This window comes from Clytia hemisphaerica, unplaced genomic scaffold, assembly GCF_902728285.1.
Source record: "Clytia hemisphaerica strain Z4C2 unplaced genomic scaffold, Clytia hemisphaerica genome assembly, whole genome shotgun sequence".
In the NCBI taxonomy this organism is placed as follows: Eukaryota; Metazoa; Cnidaria; class Hydrozoa; order Leptothecata; family Clytiidae; genus Clytia; species Clytia hemisphaerica.
The window spans coordinates 67,930-92,976 of record NW_027104261.1 but is presented as its reverse complement, the minus strand read 5'-3'; the positions used below and the strand labels follow the sequence as shown (position 1 = coordinate 92,976).

The window sequence follows — 25,047 nt, the reverse complement described above, 5'->3', positions numbered from 1 at the left end:
AAAAAAAAGAAACCATGGGACAGGCACTTTTTTCTTGTGTTGGTGGGATATAACATGTTGCATTTCACCATCGAGAAAAAAACTTCTCGTGGCCCCAAGCCTTAAATGTACCATAGGCTATCTGCTCGAGTTTGACTGAGAAATAGACTTGGTCTATCTTATCCCTTCTCAATTTCATTCGATGACAAGTATCAGTTATTTCTACTCGAATCAAATCATTATTACCTCGTCAAGAAAGATATCGGATATGATTTGCTGTGAAAAACTCCTTCACGATCTTGAAAATTTCATAATAAGAGATTGATTGATACAACACTTTCGAAGAGCCCATCAAATCCAATATTTTGAGTCAGATCATAGTGTTTAGTTTAGAACACTGCTGGTCCAAAAGCCTTCAAACTTGTCTTGGAGTTGTTGAATATGATTCTTTTTTTGGCCAGACCACTGCGTTTAGAAAATTTCTGTTTTATTTTTTTTGCACTTTTAGAATATTGTTTTTTTTCTAGGGGAATTTATTTTTGTTTCTTTTTTTCTAACATAGTTTCCAATTTTCTCTGATCAGGTAGCATGTTCTAGAATTTTTCATACGCATACATTAATTATTCCAGTGACTATTTTTTTCGGATTTTTTCAGTAGTATCAAGTGTATAATAACTTATTTAAATTATCATTCTAATATATTTCCTTTATATTAGTACATGTTTTCTAAATCGAGTATTTTCAACCCTTTTTTCCAAACAACGTCCATGTAAAGCCTATAACGTCCATATATAACGTTAGATGAACGTTGAAACAATGTCTTTTGCCAGTTTCGTTGTTTCTAATATTTGAAACATTTTTTGTTTCCAATTTTTCCATACAAATTTTTTTTATAAGCAACCTCGATTTTCGGCTCAGGGCAGGAGTTGCTAAGGATTTTTCAGATTTCAACCAAAAAGTTGGATGGATTTTTAGCCTAAAAAGACCTAGCAGCTTAAAATTTTTTGTCTTTTTTATCTCATTTAATGTCCAAAATACCTTAAATTTGGTTATCTGTACAAATTAAAATGCCAAAGAATGCCGAAAATGCCCATTATTTAGGTATTTTCGGTTGCTTTCCTGGTTCATGCTCAGTTGCTAAGACCAAGTTGCTTAATTTTTTGGCAGTTCTCAAGGCCTGGACCTTTAGCAACTTGTTGCTTGTATAAAAAAATTGTACATTTTGCCTTCTTCGTAACATGATGCTAATTTTCAACATTCTTTGAAATTTTCAGTGGAAATTATCAAAAATCAAATTTATAAACCAAACATTTTGAACGCCTGTTCAAATTTTTTGATTAAATTTCTCTACACAAAGATTTGTCTTTTGTCTCAATTTATGTGACCCTTCAAGAGGAAGAGAGATTTTCAGCTATAATATATCTCATGGAAATGACTTGATATATCATGTTTTTTGGTTTAAATTTTTTTTACCAGGTTTGACCAGGTTTTATCTTTGCTCCAAAGATATTGACGAACTGCAAATTTCCATACGTTTATCAGGATAAGAGAAAAGTCATACTTCGTTGGAAAGTTAATTTTGAGTAAATCATTTTATGGCTTTGAAATATTTGAAATATTTTTCGAAAATGAAAAAAAAAATCAACTAGACCAAAAATCTTTAAAATCACTAATTTCAAATAATCTTTTATAAATTTCATATCTATCTTTGAAAGAAGTTAAATAGCCCTTTAAATAGGCTGAAAATGACAGAGAAAAAATAATAAATGAATAAAAAATAAAATTTAAATCTACACGTTTTTTTTTTATAAGAATGGTGTTTTTTCATTTCACCATGGAAAATCATCCAAAAATATTCTTACGGTATTCTTAGGTTAAGATCGAAATTGGCAATCTACATGTTAAAATGCATTAAAAATGACATTCTTAGGTTCAGTTGCTAAATTCCATGATGGTGATACAGTGCCGTAGCAACTGGGGGGGCAAGGGGGAGCTATGCCCCCCCCCCCAATAATTTTTTGCCTATTTTCATCATGGACATTCTTATAAAGTGTATTCTTATAAAAAAAAGCGTGTATTTAGTCACCTTACTCTAGTGTTAGAAAAATTCTCGACTTTTTGAAATTTAAATTGAAATTTGATGAATTTGAGTAACTTTGATTTTTTTGTAAATTGTTGTGGTATTTTTTAGCAAGTGTATCGCAAATCGCATTAGTTTTTTGAAATTATATAGTGTTAGATAAACCGATAGTCAAACAAGCCAGAAATTAGCACTAGCTTCTGAACTTTATTATAGTAAGTTAGTTTTTAACCTTTCTTTTTCAGTTGGTAGCTCGTCGAATTTCCTTTGTGGTTAATGTGCAAATATTTTCTTCGTACAGTATATGTAAAAAAGATTCCCTTGCATCCTTCCCTTCCATTTCACGAAAATTTGAGAAATTCTGTATACCTTTAAATTTTTTTCCCGATAAACCTACATTATAAGAATGTCCAAAATCCTTGAAGCCCTCGGATGTTCTTAACATATATTCTTATTTTCACCATTTTGTGAGTGTTTAAGTCCATTTTTCTTAGAAAATAGGTATTTTAGGGTCCATAAAGCATCAAAATGTTGTTGACTTGTTCTTAATATTTTCGCCGCTGAAGCCTTTGGTTAGTATATAGTTTGTTCTTATACAAAAAAATGTGTTTTCTCCCGTACGGAAGGAATATTGATCGAAATCAGTTGAAGTATTTGTTCACTATGATTCTATTCGTTGTGTATTGTCCCGGGGGGGGTACTAGGTTTGCGAGGTGACGGGTATGTCCGAGCCGAAAATCGAAAATCGACCCTTTGAGAGACAAAATTTTGGTGATTTTGGGACCCTTTGAGAGACTTTTTCCTAAATTTTGGTCCATTTTTTCCAAAATTTGGTTTGATTTTCACCAAATTTTGGTCAAAATTCTTGGAAATCGTGACCCTTTGAGAGAGAAATTTTTGATTTTTGTGATTTTGGGACCCTTTCAGAGACTAACTTTAGAATTTGTACCCCTTTGAGAGACTTTTGAGGAATGAAAAAAGGTACCCTTATGGCTCGCACATACCCGGCACCCATTTTGCCTAAGTACCCCCCCCCCCGGGTGTATTGTACAGCCTGATTGATATTCTTAAAGCATTTTCAACATACCGCTCTTTCCAGTTTTCTAGAGCTTCAACGTTCTACAGTAGTCTTCATAACTCGGACACGCACTGGGAACACAAATTTTTTCAACTTATGAAAATTTCGAGTTATTCTTATGGAAATGTTTTTTAAGGCATTGTTAACTGAAGCGACCAGAAAAGTTGTTCGAGTTAAGGAGACATTCGAATTGTAGAGTTTTTTCTTCAGTATCATTCTATTGTGTATAGTATAGATTCTTATTAATGAGTTTAAAAGGGCCGAAAAAAGCTTTCTCAATCTACCGCTATTTTCCAGTTATCTAGAATTTTGCAACCCCGCATTCTATAGGAATTTCATATCATGTTTAGGGAATGATAAGGAATTATTATCACGAGGTTGTGTGAATGAGTTCAATCTGTACAATCGTATCTGTGATTGAACCTCCCATTTATCTTATTTTATAAGTATCATTTTACGTATTTAATTAACAGCAGGATTCATTTTGGGCTATTGTGAGTTTTATATTCCAGACCTCTTCCTATTTAGTGGTCCTAACTGATTTGAATTTTCCTTTTCCATATACATGTGTTTTTTTTTATAAGCAAGTGTATGCCCCTTGGTCAGGCTCGTGTATGCTTAAGTTCTCAAAGCATCCAGGCATAGTTTATGCTTATTATATGCTTAAGATTGAATCATGCTTAAGATTGAATCATGCTTATGATTCACCCCCGAGCCAAGTTTTAAATGAAATTTCAGAAATTTGTAAAAATTTGTTCAGATTTTGGGAGCAGTGGAATGTAGCTAGCCGTGGAATGTCTTATTTTTTACTTGACCTCTAACAAACCTTTTTTATAGAGATAAAAATGACCACTTGAAAAACATTTTAGGCTGACATATATGCTCATGTTATGCTTAGGAATTCTGCAAATCTGAGCCTTCATATGATTATAAGCGTTATGCTTATAAAAAAAAAACATGCAGTACGCATATATTCTATAAAGCCCGAAGGGCTAGATATTGTGCTTTTGCTGAAAATTCTGCCGAGGTTAGGTAGGAAATCCTACCTAAGTCACGTGACATTAGATTACAATAGAATTTCAGCGCTTGACAAATCAGAAGCTTCGCAGGTTTTCGTGAACAATAGCAGCATTATTTTTTTGCGATATTCACTTTTTCTTTGCTTGGAAGAGCTAAAGCACGACATCTAGCCCTTCGGGCTTTATAAATCTAGTGTGTCCAATTGTTTCATATCCCTCACCTTTTGTACGTGCAGAGAACAATAGAAATGCCGTCATTCAAACAATAGATTTATACTTTTGCTAAACCCCCTTCTCCCCTGCGTACGTACTATTTTGATGGCCCCCTTCTTGAAATTTGAAATGAATATTTTACGTTCGAACTCTTCGGATCACATGGTGGGTCATGTGTTTTACTTTTTTTTTCAACGAGAATGAGATTTAATAATTTTGGTTCTGTCGTTATTTTCTACTCTAAGCTATCGAGATAATTACGAGAAATCTCAAAGGCAGTGAGTTCTTTGTATATTAAATTTTCTTGATTATTGTGTCTTTGAGGGGGTTGGTTGCCCGGGTTGCCTCTACACACCCATTCCTTTGGATTTTGAAAATTTTGCCTGCTCCCAATTGTCATTTCTATCCCTGGTTTTGAGAAAATGCCTCACCATTTCAAAAAATGATTTATGGAATTTTATAACCTAAATTTGTGGTTTGAAAAAATCGAATATTTGGCTACAAAGTATTTATTTAAGCGTTTTTATGAAAAGGTTTTACAAAGTAGACTAACGATGCTACTTTACAAAGCTCTAAAATCAGTAAATCTTCATCCTATAGCCAATGATTTTATGGTTTGTACCTACTCGCCTATCCATTTTCAAAAATTGACCTTTTTTCAAAAATTACCCCTATAAAACTAAAGGACAATGTTACGACGAGAAGCTGGAAGCTACTAAAAAGACAATGATGATTTTAAACGCTTTGCTGTAGAAACTCAGATGATAAAAATGAAATGATTGCAAGGTGTAAATTAACAGTAACCATTCAACATGAAAGAGACTTTGTACCTTTATGTTTTTTTTTATGTTTTCATGTTGTTTTCTTCACATAAGTTCGTTTTGTAGATGTTGTGCTATGATAAAAATGACCTTGCAACCAAAGTTTGGAGTGGCACACTGGGGACGGATTGGGCAGTGAGTAACGGATGAAAATACTTTTGTTATTATTTATTCGTCCTTTCAACCTGAATATATTCGAAAATTACTTTTTATGTTGTTTAGAAGATGATAATAGCCAATTTTAAGGAAACTTTTTTGAATCAGCTTTCGGAATATTTTGCGGAGTTGATTTCCCAAAATTCGCGAAAATTGTGAACGTTTTTTAAAAATAAAGTATATAATATAAGTTTAAGCGTTCCGACTTGGAAAAGGAAGAATTCCTACTTCACAAAGGTTTGATTCATTCCCCCAATGGGGAGGGCTCATATCGTATATTATGTTAATTGTCTTTTTTTACAGATTTTAAATTAATTTATTATCAATGGAGCCGGAAGCGGAAGAAATAAGCCAAGATGTCCAAATCATATTGTTCGTTGTCGGAGCACTGATAATCTTTATATACATTATCGGAATAACATTAAACTCTATCGGATTATATTTAGTAAATCGGGCTGTGAACGGGTTACAACCTAACCAGCGTTTATATCTAATGAATTTTATTGCTGCTGAGATTTTAATGTCTTTAGCTCAAATCTGGTATGTCATTGGACATATTTTGCAAGATCGAAAGTTACAGGTGTTTGCCGCTTTGATGCAATGTACTCTCGCCATTTCTTGGTGTCTATGTATGATTTTTTTGACGTTGGACCGTTTGTTAGAAATCAAGTTAAACATTACGTATCACGTATACGTCACGCAGAAACGTGTCACCGTAGCAAACGTATGTGTGTGGTTGTTGGCTCTTACGAATGCGTTATGGATGATTTTAACAGAAGCGTTAACGGATGTTGACGTGATTGGAGTTGTTCTTACGTTTATTTTCCCGGCGTTCGAATGTTTATTTTTGGCCACGTGTGCCGGTGTTTACGTATACATCTTCCGTCGCGTTAAACAAAAGAAACGTGAAGCTGCAGTATTGAACGTAAATAAGCTTCAAACGGCATACGAGCAACGGATTGCTGAGCGACGTCGCAAAGAAACGCGTGCTCGGAATTTCGTCCCGTTCTACATTATATTGACTTTTTTGATATTTTCTACGTTACCTGAACTCATAGCTGCTGTCTTTCTTAAAGGTTTCAGTTGGGAAGATATACGGAGGACGTATGTTATGTTTGTAGCTACAACGCTTTTCGCATGTGGTTACGTTGCTGATGCTTTAATTTATTTGTTAATGTATCGCAGCTTGAGACATATGTTATTGAAAAAGGTTTTCAAAAATAAGATTGGAGTAACGGACTCGATGAATGAGGGGACGCTTATTAAAAATCATGCAACGTCAGGCAGGAGGCAGACAACTGAATTCAAATCCGTTTATTGATTCCACGGTTGGATATTTAAAAGTTTTGGCGTGCTTTTACAAAATTTTAGTATTTAAATTTTAACACTTACTTAAAAAGAGTGGACATATTTATAACTTTCGTCTTAACAGAATACCAATTAAAACAGGACATTTCCTTTGGCATATAATGAGAACTAACTAGTTTTTTCAATTTCCCAAGCGTTTTTATTCCAATAACGCCCTATCCCATCCCGAGAAAATTTCCTACCACCCTAGCTATTCCAGAAACCCTCCCTTCCATATATAAGTACTCGAAAGTCTTTCATTTCCTTGAATACACCTTTTCGACCGTAATAGCGCGGTCAGACGCATGCCACTTTTAATTATCCCCTAAACTCGATCCAAACCTTTTTGACACCTGTCTATAGGTGCGAAAAAAAGACTGAGACGGTTTTAGGTTGGTTAAACGGACAAAAAAATGCCCGCGCGGGAATTGGCGGCCAAGATTGAAAAGGTGTATAGCAGAAAGAAAATATAAATGGAACCGACCATCTTGTTAAGATGTTAATAATTCAATTCTATTTATGATGGCACATGAATTGAAATCGATTTTCATGAAAGCTCTGATGAATAAATTGAATGGAGGAAGAGAGTACTAAATTACATGGTAGTATATGGGTTTGATTGAATATTTGAATTGAATTCAGCCAAAATTTAAAACTTGTGAATGTACTACTCATGCTATGACACAGATATCTTATATAGAATACTAGATAGAGCTTCTTAATCATTTGTAAGCCAAGACAGTTGAAACAACATAATACGTCATTTTTACGGCGAGAAGTTCACCACAGTTCGGTGTCGACATTTTATTCGATTGGAATAAACAGCTCAAGCACCCTTAAGGGAAGACATTTTTGCGGGACAAATTTTCGCGGTTTTTTTTTAACAAATCCGCGAAATTTAATTCCAAGAAATAAGAATATTCTCATGACTTAAAAATCACCTATTGGTGTTTTTGGGGCAAAATAAGCCATATTTAAAACTTACGAATTTTGAGCTGTGAGCCGCGAAATTAAGTTCCGCGAAAATTTCTTTCCTTAAAGTAGCATGTCTTGAAGCGGGAATGCTAATAGTATTTGTAAGATTGGCGCATAATTTTGCTTAAACCAGGGATGTAGAAGCTCTTTCTAGTGTTTTAAGATATCTATGAATATTCTACTGAATATGCGGAACAGTTCAAAATTGCATCATCTTTCTTGTTGGATTTTGACTAAAAAGAGAAAAATACATCTAATTTAATTAAGAATTGTCGTTTAGTTGAATTTTGAGAGCTGTCGACACAGAAAAAGTAATTGAACAGGGACGACGGGTTATTTACCAGCAAAACAACAAAGTTGATTGCCTTCTGGTTATTAACCCCAAAGTTAGTATGAATCGAAAAACTGGATTACTCATACCACCAGCTGTCTTAATAATCGTCCTGTTTTATTTCAATCCGAATTGTATATTCACCGACAAAAGCGACACCAGCTACCGACAATCTACCGATGGCGACGATTTTAATCCCGACATCCAACAAGTAAACAAACAGGGAACGAAAATTTGGAAATCTTCAAATCCATCTTTTGGGACTTTGATACTTAAATGGTTCACAAAACAAACTACTAAAAATCCGTCACAACAATCACGAACCCAACTTGGCAATCACACCAAAAAGAACAATACATTATCTTATTCATTATTCGGGAAAAACTCTTTCCAAAAATATAAGCAAAACATTATGAGTGTTTTAACAGAGGCTAGGAAAAGCTTTTTATATAACTCATGGACGGTCAGAATCTACACAGATATTATCATCCCGTCAAAATTCGTTAAGAAAATGTATAAACTAAACCCAAAAGTTCGACTCATTAATATCACCAAACTTAATCACGTACACCCAAACTTGCGGCGCATAAACGCTATGATGTTGGTCTTTCTACCCATGGCTGATCTGACGGTATCTGTATCGTGTTTCCGTGATTTAGACTCGCCTTTGTATAAACGTGAAGAGCACGCCGTGCGTGAGTTTTTGTACACGGATTACGTATTCCACGGTATGCGCGACAACCCGTACCACTCTTCATTAATCATGGGCGGCATGTGGTGTTTTAAAAACGCCAAGAATCCACAATTAAGTCAAATGTTGATCAATTTGATTCTCCAGAAAGCTAAACGTAGAATTCCGAATGTGAGAGAAGCTCCTAAAGGCGATGACCAGGGCGTTTTGAATCGCTATCTTTGGCCTGTCATCAAAAACGATGCTTTGGTTCATGACTCTTTCTTTTGTAGCTGGTCCAATAAACCTAAAGCTATCAGACCTTTTCCGACTAAAAGACATCGCTCAGAACCCTTTGTTGGTTGCTCAACGAGACCTTGTAAATATGATTTTAAGAAACTGAAATGTCCGTCGAAATGCAGACCAAAGGAATATCAAGACTGGAAATATTGCTGAAGTGAGAGGCAACGATTCGCAGATTCTTTGAGCAGCTTCTCTATCGGTTTTATTTGCTGGTATGAAAAACAGACCTTGTAAATAAGATTTCAAAATAGTGTATTATTTAATGAGAAGTTTAGAAATAAGGAAATCAAGATTAGAGAAAGAATCAAATAAATCAAAAAGTAAATTTGATCCTAACCAGAACATTATTTGGTCTCTCAGTAGGTTGCTTAACGGCTTTAAAGTGGGGAACATTTCTGACGAGGCATTCAATAGGCCATTTTACAGTCGAAATAAATCATTAGCAGCTTATAACGGCTTCCCGTTTGGAAAACATCCAAACTTTCGACCTAACAGAAAGTCGTTATCACAGTGCGGTGGCCGGAGGGGGGGCAAAAATACTTAGGCAAAAATAGGTGCTGGGTATTTGCAGACGGTAAGGGTCGGAAAAATCAGAAAATTTAAAAAAGTAGTCTTTCTAAGGGTCGGAAAATTCACGATTTTTAGGAAATTTTTTCGATTTCGAGGGAAAAATCGTAAAAAAAGTCTCTCTAAGCGTAGGACCTTTTTCAAAAATGGAACAAAATTTTTCGAAAAAGTCTCTCAAAGGGTCACCTTTTAAGGGCTCTGACCATAGTGAATTTTTCATATTTGTCGTGTATAAAATGTGTTTTTCTGACTGATGTAACCAATAAAACTATAGCATGTTATACATTTTTTGTTAGACCAAATATTCCTGAATCTGAAAATTCAAAAGTTGCATTGAAAAAATTAGATGAAGAAGAAAAAGCAAAAGTCAGTCTCTGTAATGGTTGGTTTTCGGAGGTCCTGTCCGCACATACCCCTTATCCGCCCTTATACCCCTTATTCAGCAATAGACTTTTCTATTTAACCAAAGATTTGTTCCATTTATTATATAATCTTTTTAAAGAACTTTATCGAGCTAAAATTCCAAAAAGATGACTGATTTCAAAAGCCAAAGCTTATTAACTTTTATAATTCCACCGTCTAGTGTTTTTCAAAACATTTAGAATGTTCAACATTTCTAAACATTATAACGCCTACGTATTCAAAAAAGGGAAAATTTTGACTAAAAGCCGGATAAAAATCATTACTTGTTATGACATGATATTTAAGGCGTTTTAAAACCCATAAAAACAGACGTCTCATTTTAAAAAGATTTTTGGAATTCTAGAAAATTTAAATCTGTTGGAGCATCATGCTATTCTAATGAATTTTGTACAAATTTGGTTTATTTCTGCTCTTCTTTGCCTTGCTGTACGAATTAGACATAAATAGTTTCTTTTCTTGGTTTTTTACTCCCAAAATATTTAGTGATTTTAAACTTGTTGTATCAGTAGGGAAGGAACGCAATTTTGATTTGCTTGGCTTGGGCGAATTCAAAACAATATCAAACTAGCTGGTAAGTAATATCAATTTGAATTAGGTAATTACTTTTGTACTCTTAGCGTCCATTCGCCCATTGGGTGAGTGATATAGCTGCATTTCTGAGAAAGCGCGCGGCGAATTTACAAATAAGACTTGTTTAGCCAATCCAAAAATCTATTGTTCAGAGCTGAAAACTTTCAGCCGAAAGGACTTTGTTTTTTACTCTGAATTCAATGCACTTTCTAACCTTTCTAATCAAGCAAAGTCTGGATTGTGAGTTGTCTATTTAAAAGTTTCTAACCTAGAAAAATCAATCAAGCTCTTCACAATTTCATATTTTAAAACGTTGTTTTGTTTTTATAGATTCCTGCACAAAATGGCTACCAACAACAACACGTTCGTGGACCAAGTCATTTCTCTCTTCACACGTGATATTTATCTCGATCAGCCAAACTTTCGATCACTACTACAAGCATTAAATAAGTTGGGTAATCAAGACCTTGTTCTAGCGTATCCAATCAAGTTGTTAAACAAACGTGCTAAAGAGGATCCAGTGGGTTGGGATACAATGTTGTTTGCCTTTAAATGTCCAAATGACGTCACTGCAGATGTGTTGAGCGCTCAAAATGAAACTGCAAGCAAAGTGCTCGGTAAGTCGTCATTTCATATTTTGTTAGTTTGCCAACATAGAAGAACATTTTCGAATCCGTAAAGGTTTGCTTCCATAATGGCGGAAGCCACGTAAGTTAACAAAACATGAAAAAAGTCTTGCGTTTCAGTTGATATCACCAAGGATAATTTTTTCAGTTATAATTTTATTTGAAGGTTTTAAAGATGAGGTCTACATCATTTCATAAGTGACGGGAGTCAGAGGTAATCTGAACCACCGCGCTATGATAACAATTTTCTATTGACCTAAGATTATTGGATGTTTTCGCTTTTAACCAACGGGAAGATGTTTTAGAAGGACTGAGGCGTTATCAGTCCTGATTACTCATGATTCATTTCGACCGTGAAACATAGATTTATAAAGCCTGAAGGGCTAGATGTCGTGCTATGGCTGAAAAGTGTGCGGAGGTTAAGTAGGAAATCCTACCTAGGCCACGTGACATTACAATAGAATTTCAGCGCTTGACCAATAAGAAGCTTCGCGGGATATTTTTTGCGATATATTAACTTTTTTTTGCTTGGAAGAGCTTAGAGCACGACATCAAGCCATTCGGGCTTTAAAGAAATCTGTGCCATGAAATGCCCTCTTAAAGGAGGAGATTAAGGGGGAGTGAGGACAGTTTGGGGCAAGTGACGAAGGTTTTCCTGGTCAAACACATTTCTAATCAACTTCAAGCAGGGATCTATGATAGAGATTTTTTACAAAAGTGACAAAGATTTGTCCTACTTTAATTTTACTCGACTAAGTTCTCCCCGTTAAAATATTGGGGATCTCCACACAACAGACATGCCACAACCAGCACTAAAAGTTTTCTTGAAACAGTGCTCTCAAAAACTAGGGATTGTAACCGCCTCGTATGACCAATTTATTTGATAAAGTTGGCTACATACTCTATTTAGTTATCTTGCTGGGATTTCACGTGTTGATCGTCTAAGATAAGATTTGAATCAGCGATCAATGGTTGAATGGCATTTTCTTTTATAGAAGATGATTTGACAGCAATGAACAAGGAAAAGAAGCTAGATTCAACAAGCGAAGTAAAAAGCAAGAGAAAGTCTTCGTTGCCAGATAGCACCAACAGTGAAGCCAAGAAAGATGTTTCAAAACAAACGCCAGCTTTCAAAGATAACAACGAGGTTCTTGAAAGCACAGCTGAGATGAAGACTGATTCAAACAAATCTCGGAGAAAAAGCTCAGCACAGATGACTGAAGAGATTTTGGCAAGTCTGGAAATCCTTGAACAACCTCTGGTTATGGATGGTAGCAACAATAGCTGCACCAAACTTATCAGTGATGTGGAAGAGCTAAAGGTTGCAGTTGAAGAGGAAAGTATTGCTGCCGAAGCTGAGAATGTACAGCTTGAACAAGGTGTATCCCTTATTGAGGATACTGCTGACATTGGATCAAAGTCAAATCACAATATCAAGAACGCATCTACCAAGGGTGAATCTTCTTCACCAAAGGAAGATTACCAAAATGACGATGTCGGCGTTATAGCTGATTCGAAAGACCTTGAAGATCCTAAGGACACTTCTACCAATGAAGAAAATACTGATTACAAATCAAAGGCGATGAATAATGACATAGAATCTATGAGTGAGATTGCTCAAACTGCGATGGCTGGTTGTGAGCTGACAGACACTAACAACTTAGAGAAACCTAGTGTCCAAACAACCAAATCTGACATCGATTCCACCATAGATGTTGGAGATGGTCTTTCGATAGCAAATGATCAAATTGATGCCAATGGTAAAGTAGAGGAAATCGATGATTCATTTGGTGTGCAAAATGATAAAGCTGGTGAGACTACTAGTCCAATTGCAAACGCCGATGTCAACAACGAAAAAGTCGTAAAAATTGCTGAGAATGCTGAAGTTGGTGTCTCTACCGGTGACAGAACTTGCCCCAAGGTATCTGAAAATGTTGATGTCAACCTGTCGGGGGAAGAAACTGAAATTCTCAAGAACGTTGATGAAGACGAGGATGATTGGTATGGATCACAGTCTACCAACATCACCAGTGATGACGACAATGATTTGACCGAAGATGGTGGATTGCAATTATCATCCTTTGGTGATGACCGTAGACGGAGCAGTAATTTGAAATATGCTGGTGTACCCTTGCTGGAGACTATCCAAGAGAATGGAGAACACAGTGTTTCTAAAGAGAATCTCCAAGTGGAGGATGAGATAGTCAACAGGGAATGCAATGAGAATAAGAATGCTGACAATGACACTGTCCATAGAAGAAACAATGCACCTAACGAGAATCTTTCAGGTGTTGAGAATGGAAACCAAGGAGAAGACAGTGATCGCAAATTTACCAAAGAGAGTATTAACGTTTTGCAAGACCTTGATCACGAGGAGAAGAATAATATGAAGGCGTTACTTGGTGGTAACAACAGCTCTGATTATCAGGATGTGACCAAGAAGTCTAGGAATGAATCACTCGATCAGAACCAAAATGATATCAGTACGATGGAAAACAGTGATGACGACAACAGTCAAGCAGCAAAGAATGGAAGCATTGAAATCACCAATGTGTCCGGCATTGAAACCTCCACCAGCAGCAACAGTATCAACATCTATGGTATGGAGACTGATCAAAATGCTTACAACGACACTTCCTTAACATCAACAACACAGCATCGTGTATCGTTTGGTGATTCTGATATCGAAGAATTTACAAATTACATTGAATCTGAACCGATGATGTACCGTAATTTCTTTTCCTCCACCAGCAGTGGAGTAAACAGTAATCGAAGCAGTGTATCTTCAGTATCTGATCATCACCATAAGAGCACATTGGATCTATCAGCAGATCCAACAACCAAATCGCACCCTTATCATCTTTTTACCAGGGTTGTCACTGATATGGAGAATGGCTGCTATCCGGAAGATGAAAACCTCGAAGAAGACCAGGGCCCATTATCACCCATCAATAAAGAATCCTATAACCAGAAAATAATATCATCACCTATAAACTCCCCAATGATGGCACCGCACTCGAGCTTCGGCCATTTAGGATCCACAGGACGACATTACGATTTTGACGAGAGCTTAAATATGGACATTTTTGATATTATCCATAAGATGAGACAAAAGACAGGCCGAGTAATTAATAAACAATCAAAAGTGAACATGCAATATAAAATGACCTCAAGATTAACCTATGACTATTGAATCGTATCATTATCATATGGAAAGCCATACCAGAAATGATATTACTACAGTAAAGCCTTCATAACTCCGAACCCCTTCAATTCTAATGTCTCCTTAACTCGAAAAAGGAACGAACGATTCTGGACCTTCCGAACAAACCCTTATACACGTTATTTTTTATTAGAAGATCCAAAACTTTTGAAGCCTTTGGATGTTCTCAACTTTTTTAGTTTTAAGCCTAAAAATGTTCTTAACATGTTCTTACTTTTGCCATTTTTTGAGTACTCTTTGTCCATTTCCCTATGAAATTTGATTTTCTAGAGTCTCCAAAGCCTTATAATGTTCTTAACTTGTTCTTAACATTTTGACCATCGAAGTCTTAAGTTCTTACATAGTTTATTCTTATAAGAAAACGTGTACAAGTTTCTCTTACTCGAATTTTCAATTCACTTTGCATGTTCGAGTTATGGAAACTGTACTGTATTGAGTCTAAGTTGGTATCATCAGCAGACAGAACAGAGAACAATGTTTTTGCGTTGAAAGACAACTGAGCCTTGGATTCTCTTTCTTCGTTAATTTGGAAAGGATGTATATTATATATATGTTAACACGTTACTGTTCCGTTTCGCTCCGGTATGATTTTCGTTACAGATCGACTGTGTTCATATTGGTTTCGGAACGTGTCAGAGCAAGAAAACGGAGCGAAACCGTTTCGATCTGTTTTGCTTTTTAACGTCTTCTTTTTTGACTTTTGACGAATTTTGACGTTCACACTTGTTTCGGAACCGCTTCGTTTCTGAACGGAACGGAACCATAACGTCTGAACATGGTCTTAATCATTTTAGTGTTTGATCAATAAAATTTGGAAAATTTGTAACATGATTATAACTGTCATTGTTCTCCCATTCAAATTGACTCCAAAAATAACTTTATATGGAAAACTTTAAAAAAATAATCAGTAAAGATGACTTTAAAATGATTAATATTGGAAATTCGACAAATTTAAGAACGGAAAATTATAATTGCTTTAAAAACTTAATTATTGATTTATTAATTTATTGATTAATTACGCTAGATTTGTCTTTTAGCTTTTGTTTGTACCCTTTTTATTTTTTCAAGAAAGATTAATTTCAATACTCGAATACAGCTTAAATTGTCCCTAATTTAAGATGTGAACTTTTTCTACTCTTCCGGGGGGGGGGGGGGGTACTTAGGCAAAATGGGTGCCGGGTATGTGCGAGCCATAAGGGTACCTTTTCTCATTCCTCAAAAGTCTCTCAAAGGGGTACAAATTCAAAAGTTAGTCTCTGAAAGGGTCCCAAAATCACGAAAATCAAAAATTTCTCTCTCAAAGGGTCACGATTTCCAAAAATTTTGACCAAAATTTGGAAAAAATGGACCAAAATTTAGGAAAAAGTCTCTCAAAGGGTCCCAAAATCACCAAAATTTTGTCTCTCAAAGGGTCGATTTTCGATTTTCGGCTCGGACATACCCGTCACCTCGCAAACCTAGTACCCCCCCCCTCGGGCTACTCTTGTCCTTCGAAAAGTGAAAATCTCAGTGAAATTATTTCGGATATTCTATATCGATGCTAGTAGTAAAATATAGGAACAAATTTTCAAATCTGAGGGAAGAAAAATATTCCTCGTGCTAAAAAGGGAGTTTAATTTTGTATCTTCACACCTCATGATTTCGTATTATCAATTACATATTTAGAATATCAGTGATAATATCGAAAAAAAAACCACTTGAAAAACAAAACGATGAATGATAATTTTTTGTGATATTGTTTTCTTATCAGAAAGTGACGTCACTTTCATCTCCTTTCGAATGACGTCACAATTAGCCAAATTCTGGAGCCGCTCGCTGCGCTGCCGTGCGCAGCTTGTAGGGACAAAAATTACTTTCGCTTTCGTTTTTAGGCGGCATTCGCAGATATTTGGTAAGAAAACAGTGAGACTCCCCCTTCTTTTTACCAGCAAAAAATAGGAAAAAGAGATTGGATTTATGTTGGAACTTTCATTGGATTTCAAGAAAAAGCCTCTTCCAAACATGAAACGTTTATAATCACTCATAGTTGGGGGAATTTTCAATTATCCCGGGCTCAGTCTTTGGCCTATAGCCTATGAACTTTTTGTACTGTATATATCTTATTTGGACTATTACTTTTCCTAGAAAATCTTTTCTGCTCACTTTGGGCCTCAGTTGAGTATGATAGGTACATTTTGGGTTGGGAAATAGGTAAATAGTAAAATTATACATAAACATGTTTGAGTGTTTGAGAGTATTTTGACTTGACTTCGTGTTATGTTTTTCTTAACTTTACCACCACAAAATTATTCAACAGAATAGAATTTATAAACTATTTTCAAGCATAAAAATATTTGGCTGAAGCAAATTTTGTACAAATTTTATATATTTAAATGATAAAGTAAAAACATCTCAAAATTTTTTTATTATAATCCTTTTTCTGTTGGGAAGTTGGAAGCTTTTCCACCGATGCTTTAGGCATCATAACTTTGCCTGAAAATGCAATGACTACAAAGTGGATTTGTACCGTCAAGGGCTCTAACTTGGGAAGTCTGACAAAACATGGGACAGCAATTCGGCAATCATTTTACTGAACCTCTACCTATTAAAAGTCATTTTAAATTAACGTAGTCCAAAATCACGACAAAATTTTGAGAGTTAAAGTAAAGTTTATCCCTCAGCGCAGTCAGTGATGAATCCGATCTGACCGTTAGTGTCTCTTCAGCCATTTTTGAGATGAATAAAATGAATCATGAAATTTTTGTTATCTAAAGGGATGGGTGAAACCATGTTTGAATGAGCCTATATCTTGGATAACTCTCTCATATCAAAACTGTTCAATGCGATCGAAAAAAATCTTTCTCAGCTGAATTCCATGATAGGGAATGTTTGTGAAGCTATTATAGTCATTGTTTGCACCAATATAAAGTTACTTCTGCAAGTTAGTAGTCTCCATCAACAGCTTTCGAAAGCAGTGAAATAGACAAAACTACTTGAGTGAAGTTTGTAAATAAAAAAGCAAGTTTCACACATTCATTATGTTCAAAAAGTATTGTCTTTTATTCCAATGTATGATAGAAGTCTATTCCAATACATTTGATGTTGGTTCCAAGTAGTATTCTTCTTCTTTCTTCCCAAGAATCACCAAATCTACTCAAAAAGCACTGTTTTGCATAGCTGGGAGACCCGACTTCTCTGTCTATGTGGTTTCAAAAAAATATCAAAGTATAGACAGTAGTAGCCGGGAATTATACAAGATGCAAGAATTAATCGCAGAATTTGATTGGCTAATATCTTATTGTTATGATTTGATAAACAAAAGTATGACGTCAAACAGCTCTATTGTTTCAAGAAGTGGCGCGAGCTTTTGAATTGTTTTGAAAAAATAACGGTTTTTTCTTTTGTGATTTGAAGTGATTTGAATCGAGTCAATAATTCCATACTCTGTATTTCAGTGAAGTTGTTGGGATTTTGACAGGATAGAAATATTTTTGTAACAGAGTATGGTCTCCAGACTATGTTTTGCAGTGCTTCCCCAGCCAAAAATGTAAACAAAATGGCTTCCGCCTCGATTTTTGTCCCGACGGATGCTCTTATATCGGATGGCCAATAGTCACCTTCATTTTTTTATTTTATATTTTTATCCACGGATCGCTGATAGTCACTTTTCCGGGGGTTAGGTAGGGTCAGGGTTGCTAGTAACGGCTTGTCACTGTGCCGGGTGCATACTCGGCGCCTTGGGCCCCGCAGGGTTGCTAGTAACGGCTCGAATTTCAGTCAGGTTTAAAAAAGGGGTACTGTTACCCATATTATAATAATATTACCCCCGTCTTTTGCCAGTTCGGTATAATATGTTATGAATTGCGTGGTTTTGCTGTGCGGCGATGGCTCAACGGATAGAGCGCTGGCTTCCGAATCTGAAGGTCTTTCTTTGGTGGTGGTTCGAATCCCACTCGGTGCGAAAATTAGATTGGGCGAAATTGATGGACAAATGATTGACAGGTATGAAAACTCAGTCAGAAATGAGAAACTAAGTCTCAGAAAATCAGACAGTCAGAAAAGAGAAAAATAGGATAAGAGATAGGAAAGAAAACAAGGTGACGATTGGCCATCCGATATAACATCTACCTGTCCCGACACGCACATCAACTGCAGCGCAGCGAGCGGCTCCAGAATTTGGCTAATGAGATGACGTAATGAAAATGTTTGAGGCAAAAACAATATTGAGATGAAGATAATTTGAAATTTCATGAAAATTTAATCAAAAATTGTGATATTCTTTTGTTCTTCTTAGTTAATTGTTCTCTTTGTTATTGAGAAGAAAAAGATCAGAAACACGTGAAAAAGATTGAAGCAAGGATCTGAAATGACTGGTTCTGTATCATATTGGTCATAATATTGTTGGCTTGGCAGATGAACTATTGTTGTAGTTTTCTGTTCATTACTGGACCGCCTCTTGCTCACTCTGAATGGATCGAAAGTATTGTTTCTTCATTCATACATTAGGCCTACCCACACATTGAGTTTCAAGCCCGAAGGGCTAGAGGCAAACTTCAACCCTTCTCAGGCAAGAGAATTTGAAACCACTTACTTCTCATCCAAAATAGGCATAGAACGCGCCGTAACCATGACGATGGATTGTGTAATAACTACGTGCAGGCGTTTTGTATGGGAAATAAGTGGTTTCATTTCCCATCCAGGAGTCTTGCCTCTAGCACTTCGGGCTTGAAACTCAATGCAACCACCCTCCTTTCTTAATTGTGACTGATAACGATCATTTGATGTCTACACCGGTAACCATTAAATAAGTTTGGCCCTGACCCTTTTTAAATCATCCAAAAGATATCACGTTTAGCCTCTGACTATATTTCATTGGTTCTACTTAAAACATTTTTTATTCGAAATTCAATTTGAGGTATAGAAGTATATGACTAGACTTATGATTCCTGTGATCTTGATCCCAACAAGTGTAAAAACACCCAATAAATCAAAAATTTGAGATCTAAAAATCTGAACATATTACATTATCAGGGTTTTGAAAGGTTTTATCCACTAATACAGCCCAGAATCCAGAAGCAGCCGCCGACCTAAAATTTGCAAATATCTGTTCTGATTTGCCAGCTGGAAACATTTCCCCGAAATTAAGAACAGCTCCTCGTTTTCCAGGGGAGAAATTTTTACTTTAGAACAGTTAACATTTTTCCAGCTAAGAGGTAAAAAAACTTTCGAAACAGGTACGAAATTACCAGGCGATTGATTTTACGCGAGTTAACTGTTCTTATCTACCAGGGCTGACAAAATCCTATAAGAACAGATCGCTAAATTCCAGCTCGACATTCAAGGACTTTTAAGAACAGAAGCTTGATTTCCAGCTAACAGTTTAACTTTAAATATCTGTGCGAACAGATCGACAATTTCCAGATGCTTTGTAGAACAGATGGAGAATTTCCAGCTGCCACTCCAGGCAACCACATTCAGAAGGAAAAGAACAGATCTCAAAGACTTTTTGACTTTTTTTGAAATTCCCTCAGAACAGATAGGAAATTCTTAGACACATTTTTTGGATATCAAACTATTTTTTCATAAGAACAGATCGTATTTTTCCAGCTGGTCTCAATCTTCAGTAGAACAGACTATATTTTTCCAGCTGGTCCCAATCTTCAGTAGAACAGACCACCTTTTTCCAGCAGACTTTTTTCTTTAGTTCGCTAAGAACAGACCGCCATATCCAGCTGGAACGTGCCTTCAGAACAGATATTTTGAAGCCCCCCTTCGGTGGATGCTTTCGAGAATCAGCCTTTAACATAAAACTACACCCCTGTCTCAGTACCCCGGTGGAGATTTTTTCCCACAGTGGATGAAAATTTCTATATTAATCCCGATAGGGACAGAAATCATATTGTTTCCAGTTTAAGAAAACCCAGCAGGGATGGTTCTGGAGTGTAATTTTTCTGTAATTTTTCAATTGAGATTTTGACCAAATGTTGGCCAAATATTGAACTCTAACGTTGCTTTCTCTAAATCCTGCCTTGATAGTCTGGAATCTTGTGGATAGCCTCGCGGGGCGTTCTTGTAAAAATCTTACAGAAATTTCACATAGTGAAAGTAATAAATATTTTTGCTCTTTTAAATACCTGTTTACCGAAATGACAAGCTGTGCCAAATTTGAAATATTTCTAAAAATTCATAAACTGAACTCAGCAGGAGCAGAAAAAAAGCTGTTGGGCTACCATTTAGTCATCCAGAAATACACTTTTTATAAGAGCCAATAAACTTTTGCTGAGGTTTGGCTTCTATTAAGTTTTTTAGCCATTTTTAAGCCTAAAATTGTTGTTATCCTTATATTATTTCTCATTTAAAGAAAAAAGTTGATTTTAACCAGGCTCAATTCGATATTTCTTTCAGCTATTCTTTCTCTAATTTTTTTGGCGTTTTTTTAGTCTCGTTGTTCTTACAAAAAGTCTTTCTAATGAAAAATATAACTTTTTATCATGTTTTGATTTGAAATGTCTTAATGATGAATTTATTCAAGTTTAAAAAAGTACGGTCAAACTTTTTAAAATCAAATAACTAGCCTTGTGCAATATTTCAATTCAGTTATATACATAGTGAGATGTTTGGGAAAAAATTGTTTAAAAAAGGGGGCTAGGGAATGGTTCGGAACTGTGTGTACAAAAGAATCTAACCAACTCGTTTATTCCAACTTCTTTATTTTCTACACCATTTTTGGAATTTCTCTATGATTGAAAAATGTTTATATAAACTTTCATATTTTTATCTATAGAAGACAAAATCGATTTCTTGGCTTTTTTCAAAATTCATAAAATGTAATGGGCGGACTTTTTTGAAAAAATAATTATCCCCCGTGTTCAGTGCTCTTCAGCTTAATTGCTTTTCAAATTTAATACACACCTTCTCACAGACCCGGTAGGATTTGAAATAACGGACCGAAACTCGATGGGGATTGATTTTCCCATGGTTTTTTTGTAGCTGGGGATTTCAATTCTTTTGTTTTCTAGTCAGAATATTCAGTGGGGATGAGAAATATAGCATGAAATTTTACAGTGAAGATTTATTTGATTATTTTCAGTGGGGACAAAAGTTGGAGAATAATTTTCCACCGCGGGGTCTGTGAGAAGGGGGTGTTTTAATAGAGGTCGTGTTCTCCGGGTCTCTTTTGATTACTAAGTTTTTATGTGTTTGTGTTTGAATTCTTTCTATGTTCGAAAAAGATTAAGGATTCGTCCTCTAGCCTTTGGCTTGGAAACTCATGGTAGACTCTTTGGTTCAATTTCTATTCAGATATTTTATTATCTTTTGGTCAAGTCTGGCACAGGTCTCTTTTGATCACCATGTTTTGTTTGATTTTGTGTGTATAGAAAACCCGGGGGGGGCACCCGATTTTGAAAACGACCGTACGTTCGGCCAAAAATCAGGTCTCTAAAATTGGACTCTTACAGTGCAGGAAAAATTTGGCTGAAAATCGACCCTTATAATGCAATCTTTCGAAATTTTAAGGGCCGCAGCACGTCCGGTAGGTCACTTACCCCCCCCCCGGGATAGAAAAAGATCTCTTAGAAAGTCTACAGTCGGAATACTAACTTCAAAAAACGGTCCCAAACGGATCTTTCCGTTCCAATCCTTCATGCTGCTATGGCAACTATAAGTTTAGGAACAGTTTTTGTCAAGACCTTGAATAAGTTAACCGCCAAACGTGCGGATAAACTCTGCTTCAGAAAAACAATATTTGATGGAATTATAATATTATAATGTAGTCCATGAGTAGGGATTTTCGTTAAGACATTTAAGGGTATTTTTCTATGTAAAACAGGCCAGAACGTTTTTTGAATACATAGTCTCTAGTACGAAAGTCCGAATGGTCCGAACGAATTTAATGTTTAAAGAAAATATTAAAAAAACTTTTTTCCTTCTTTTTAAAAGTCCACATTTTGTAATAAGCTTTTAGGGTGATTTAGGGGGATCAGCTTGGATATATTAATTCAGTTGAAAAAAGGGGGAAAAATGTTATAGGATTACTGTGAGAGACGGTTGACGTAGAAGAAAATATTCAAAGATCAATCAGATTTTGACATTTTTTTAATTAGTATGATAATTAAAAAAATCTTAATAGTAATGAATATAAAGAAATACCAGAGATTTATGAGGGAGTATTAAGACTGGTATATGAAAAGTGTCTGTCTTTTTTTTAGAATTTTCACAGATTATTTTAAAAATAAACTTTGTCTACTTGTCCATTCGTCTTGTTCTTGACATTTTAGTTTAGCTGAAAGACCCCTGTCTCTCTCAATAACTTACCGAATGATTGATTGAATGATATATTGCGTTTGTATGGGCTTTGTAACGATATTGTATCAATATACAACTTAAAAATTCAGTGGATTCTCAAAGTTTTAATATTCTCCATTTGTGGCTCGAGAGTTCACTGTTTTTTTCATGGAGTGATCACTTCTTGCATGACATTATACTTTTGCTTTAAGTTTTTTCTTCATTTTCGCAAGATTTAATTTTGATTTTTCGCAGATTTTTGCCTTTCGTGAAAATAAAACTCGCTAAATTGAGTGATATTGCCAACTCTTGATACTAAATCGGCACGAAATTTTTAAAAGATCAGATATTGTGCCTAAAATACACTGTAAATTTCCTACTATTTGTGACAAAGATTGGCGTCCAGGGTCATTTTCAACTGATTTTTGGTTGATTCTTAAAATTAAATCCACGTGAAATATTTCCAAACACGCTGATCTGCAATAATAATTCAGAATTCAGAATTCTTTTGCCTATGCGAAATTAAATCTAGCGAAATAATCCGATCGCAGTAGCCACACGGGGGTATTTCTTTCAAAAAGAAGTTAAAAAAGTAGTTTTTGTGTATTTGGGCCCAATATTAGTGTGTTCACCAAAAAAAAACATTCCAACAATATACTTCATGTTTTCACAAGCTTCTAAATTAATTTGATCAATGTTTTAGGACCTTGAGGCCACATTGAGGGAATTCAGGGTAAAACCATCTACTCTAGTCACTAGTCCTTTTTACATATTTTTCTCCATTTTTTATTAATATTTCATAATTATTGAATTTTCATAGTCTATTTCCTTATTATTTGCTTATCTATTCATTTCGTTTTTGATAAGCCGTTTATAAGAACTAGTAAATTTTGCTTGATCTTAGAATGTTTTATGCTTTATTATTATTCTGGCTCAACCTTCCGTAAGCTGTGGTAAATATGCTATTCGTTTTAAAGCTTTAAGTCACCAAGCTATTTACCCTTTCTGAAATTTAGTCACAAAAATGTTCTTACGATTTGATAAATATTGAGCCTGGTGTTCTAATAATAATTCTTTCTTATAAAAAACGCATACCATACGTGATGGCCGCAGAATATATAAATAGGAGAAGGAAAGCGAAAGACGGTCAGATAAGAAAAGAAGAGAATCATTCGTATTTCGTATTGAACATTCCTGTCCTCTTTCCTACTAAGTGTTATTAACTAAGTTCAGTTTTTTGACATTATAGATATTTAACAAGCAGATAAAAGGTCAATCAAATTTCAGATGCCAAAGCACTGTCAAAATGGAAGACTATGAATACAAAACAGGATCAAAACAGGATGAACTTTTTTACAATGTTGATGCAGACCATGCGCAACAACAAAATCACAAGATAAAAGGACGACAACAGACTAGAATCGACAATGATACCACTCATCGGCTATCAGACTTCGCAGACCCTGAAAAGGATATGATACAAGGGGTTCAACAGACTATAAAATGGGATGATTTACAAGGAGATTTGAAAGCGATGGATATTAACGGAAACTTTGACGGATATGCTAGATTTAAAGAAGAAGTCTTTGATTCTAAGAATCAGATCGCTAAGGGACTAATATTGGAAAGTACGAGTCTGGAGAATGAACACTTGATGACTAAAACGTTCGGTAGTAGTTTAATAAAAGACGATGTTATATTGCATGCAAGTATATCTATTGATAAAGGTTCCACTCTTTCTGATGTTAAAATCACATTAGATAATCAAGTTAGTTCTTACGGAGATAACGATTCAGAATGTACTTCACATTCGAATGAACCCTTATTATCAACTGAACGAGATAATATTGATGAGATAAACGATGCAGACAAAACTCAAGAAGCGGGGTGGGATAATCAAGTCAATTATTCCGGAGATATCGATTCAGAACTTACATCACGACCATTATCATTAAATGGTGGAGATAATATTGATGAGATAGGTGATACAGACATAATTCCAGATTGGGGATTGAGAAATCAACTTAGATCTTCCTCGGATAATAATTTACAATTTACTTCACAAATGAATCAACCCTCGTCCGAAAATGATGGAGATAATATTAATGATATGAGTGAAAAAGAAGCTACTGTCATAAATAACTTAGAAGAAAATGAAAAAAGAAACATTTTAAACTCAACTCCAAGTTCTACCAAATCAACTCCAAAAGATTTCATACCTCAAGATTCAATTTATAATTTTATCCTTGGTTTAACATCAAGTCCTTCAATAATACATAACAATCCAACAACAATTATTCAAAATAGTAGCCAAAACACTCAACGTACTTCAACAAAAATATACGACATCCAGAGACAAAGTAACAATAATTCTCCACAAATTTCATCAAAATCATCTTCA

The 25,047-nt window shown here is 35.3% G+C and overlaps 2 protein-coding genes across 2 annotated transcripts in view; both read left to right on the top strand.

Annotated features, from left to right (window-relative positions):
• Positions 1-6,797, top strand: part of LOC136816620 (calcium uniporter protein, mitochondrial-like) — a gene marked incomplete in the record, with an annotated part of 28,280 nt that extends 21,483 nt beyond the window's left edge. The window contains 1 exon segment of the mRNA XM_067072959.1: positions 5,807-6,797.
• Positions 6,798-10,415: 3,618 nt separating this feature from the next.
• On the top strand, positions 10,416-15,493 carry LOC136816619 (putative uncharacterized protein DDB_G0289963). Its single transcript, XM_067072958.1, has 3 exons — positions 10,416-10,533; positions 10,863-11,149; positions 12,154-15,493. Exons 2-3 carry the CDS (start codon positions 10,876-10,878, stop codon positions 14,349-14,351), a joined length of 2,472 nt encoding a protein of 823 aa, XP_066929059.1. The 5' UTR covers positions 10,416-10,533; positions 10,863-10,875; the 3' UTR covers positions 14,352-15,493.
• Positions 15,494-25,047: the final 9,554 nt, after the last annotated feature.

Excerpts from the sequence above, each read along its gene's own strand:
- LOC136816619 (XM_067072958.1), top strand. The coding sequence starts at position 10,876 with ATGGCTACCAACAACAACACGTTCGTGGACCAAGTCATTTCTCTCTTC. Across the intron at positions 11,150-12,153 it reads AACTGCAAGCAAAGTGCTCG|AAGATGATTTGACAGCAATG; the intron begins GTAAGTCGTCAT and ends TTTCTTTTATAG.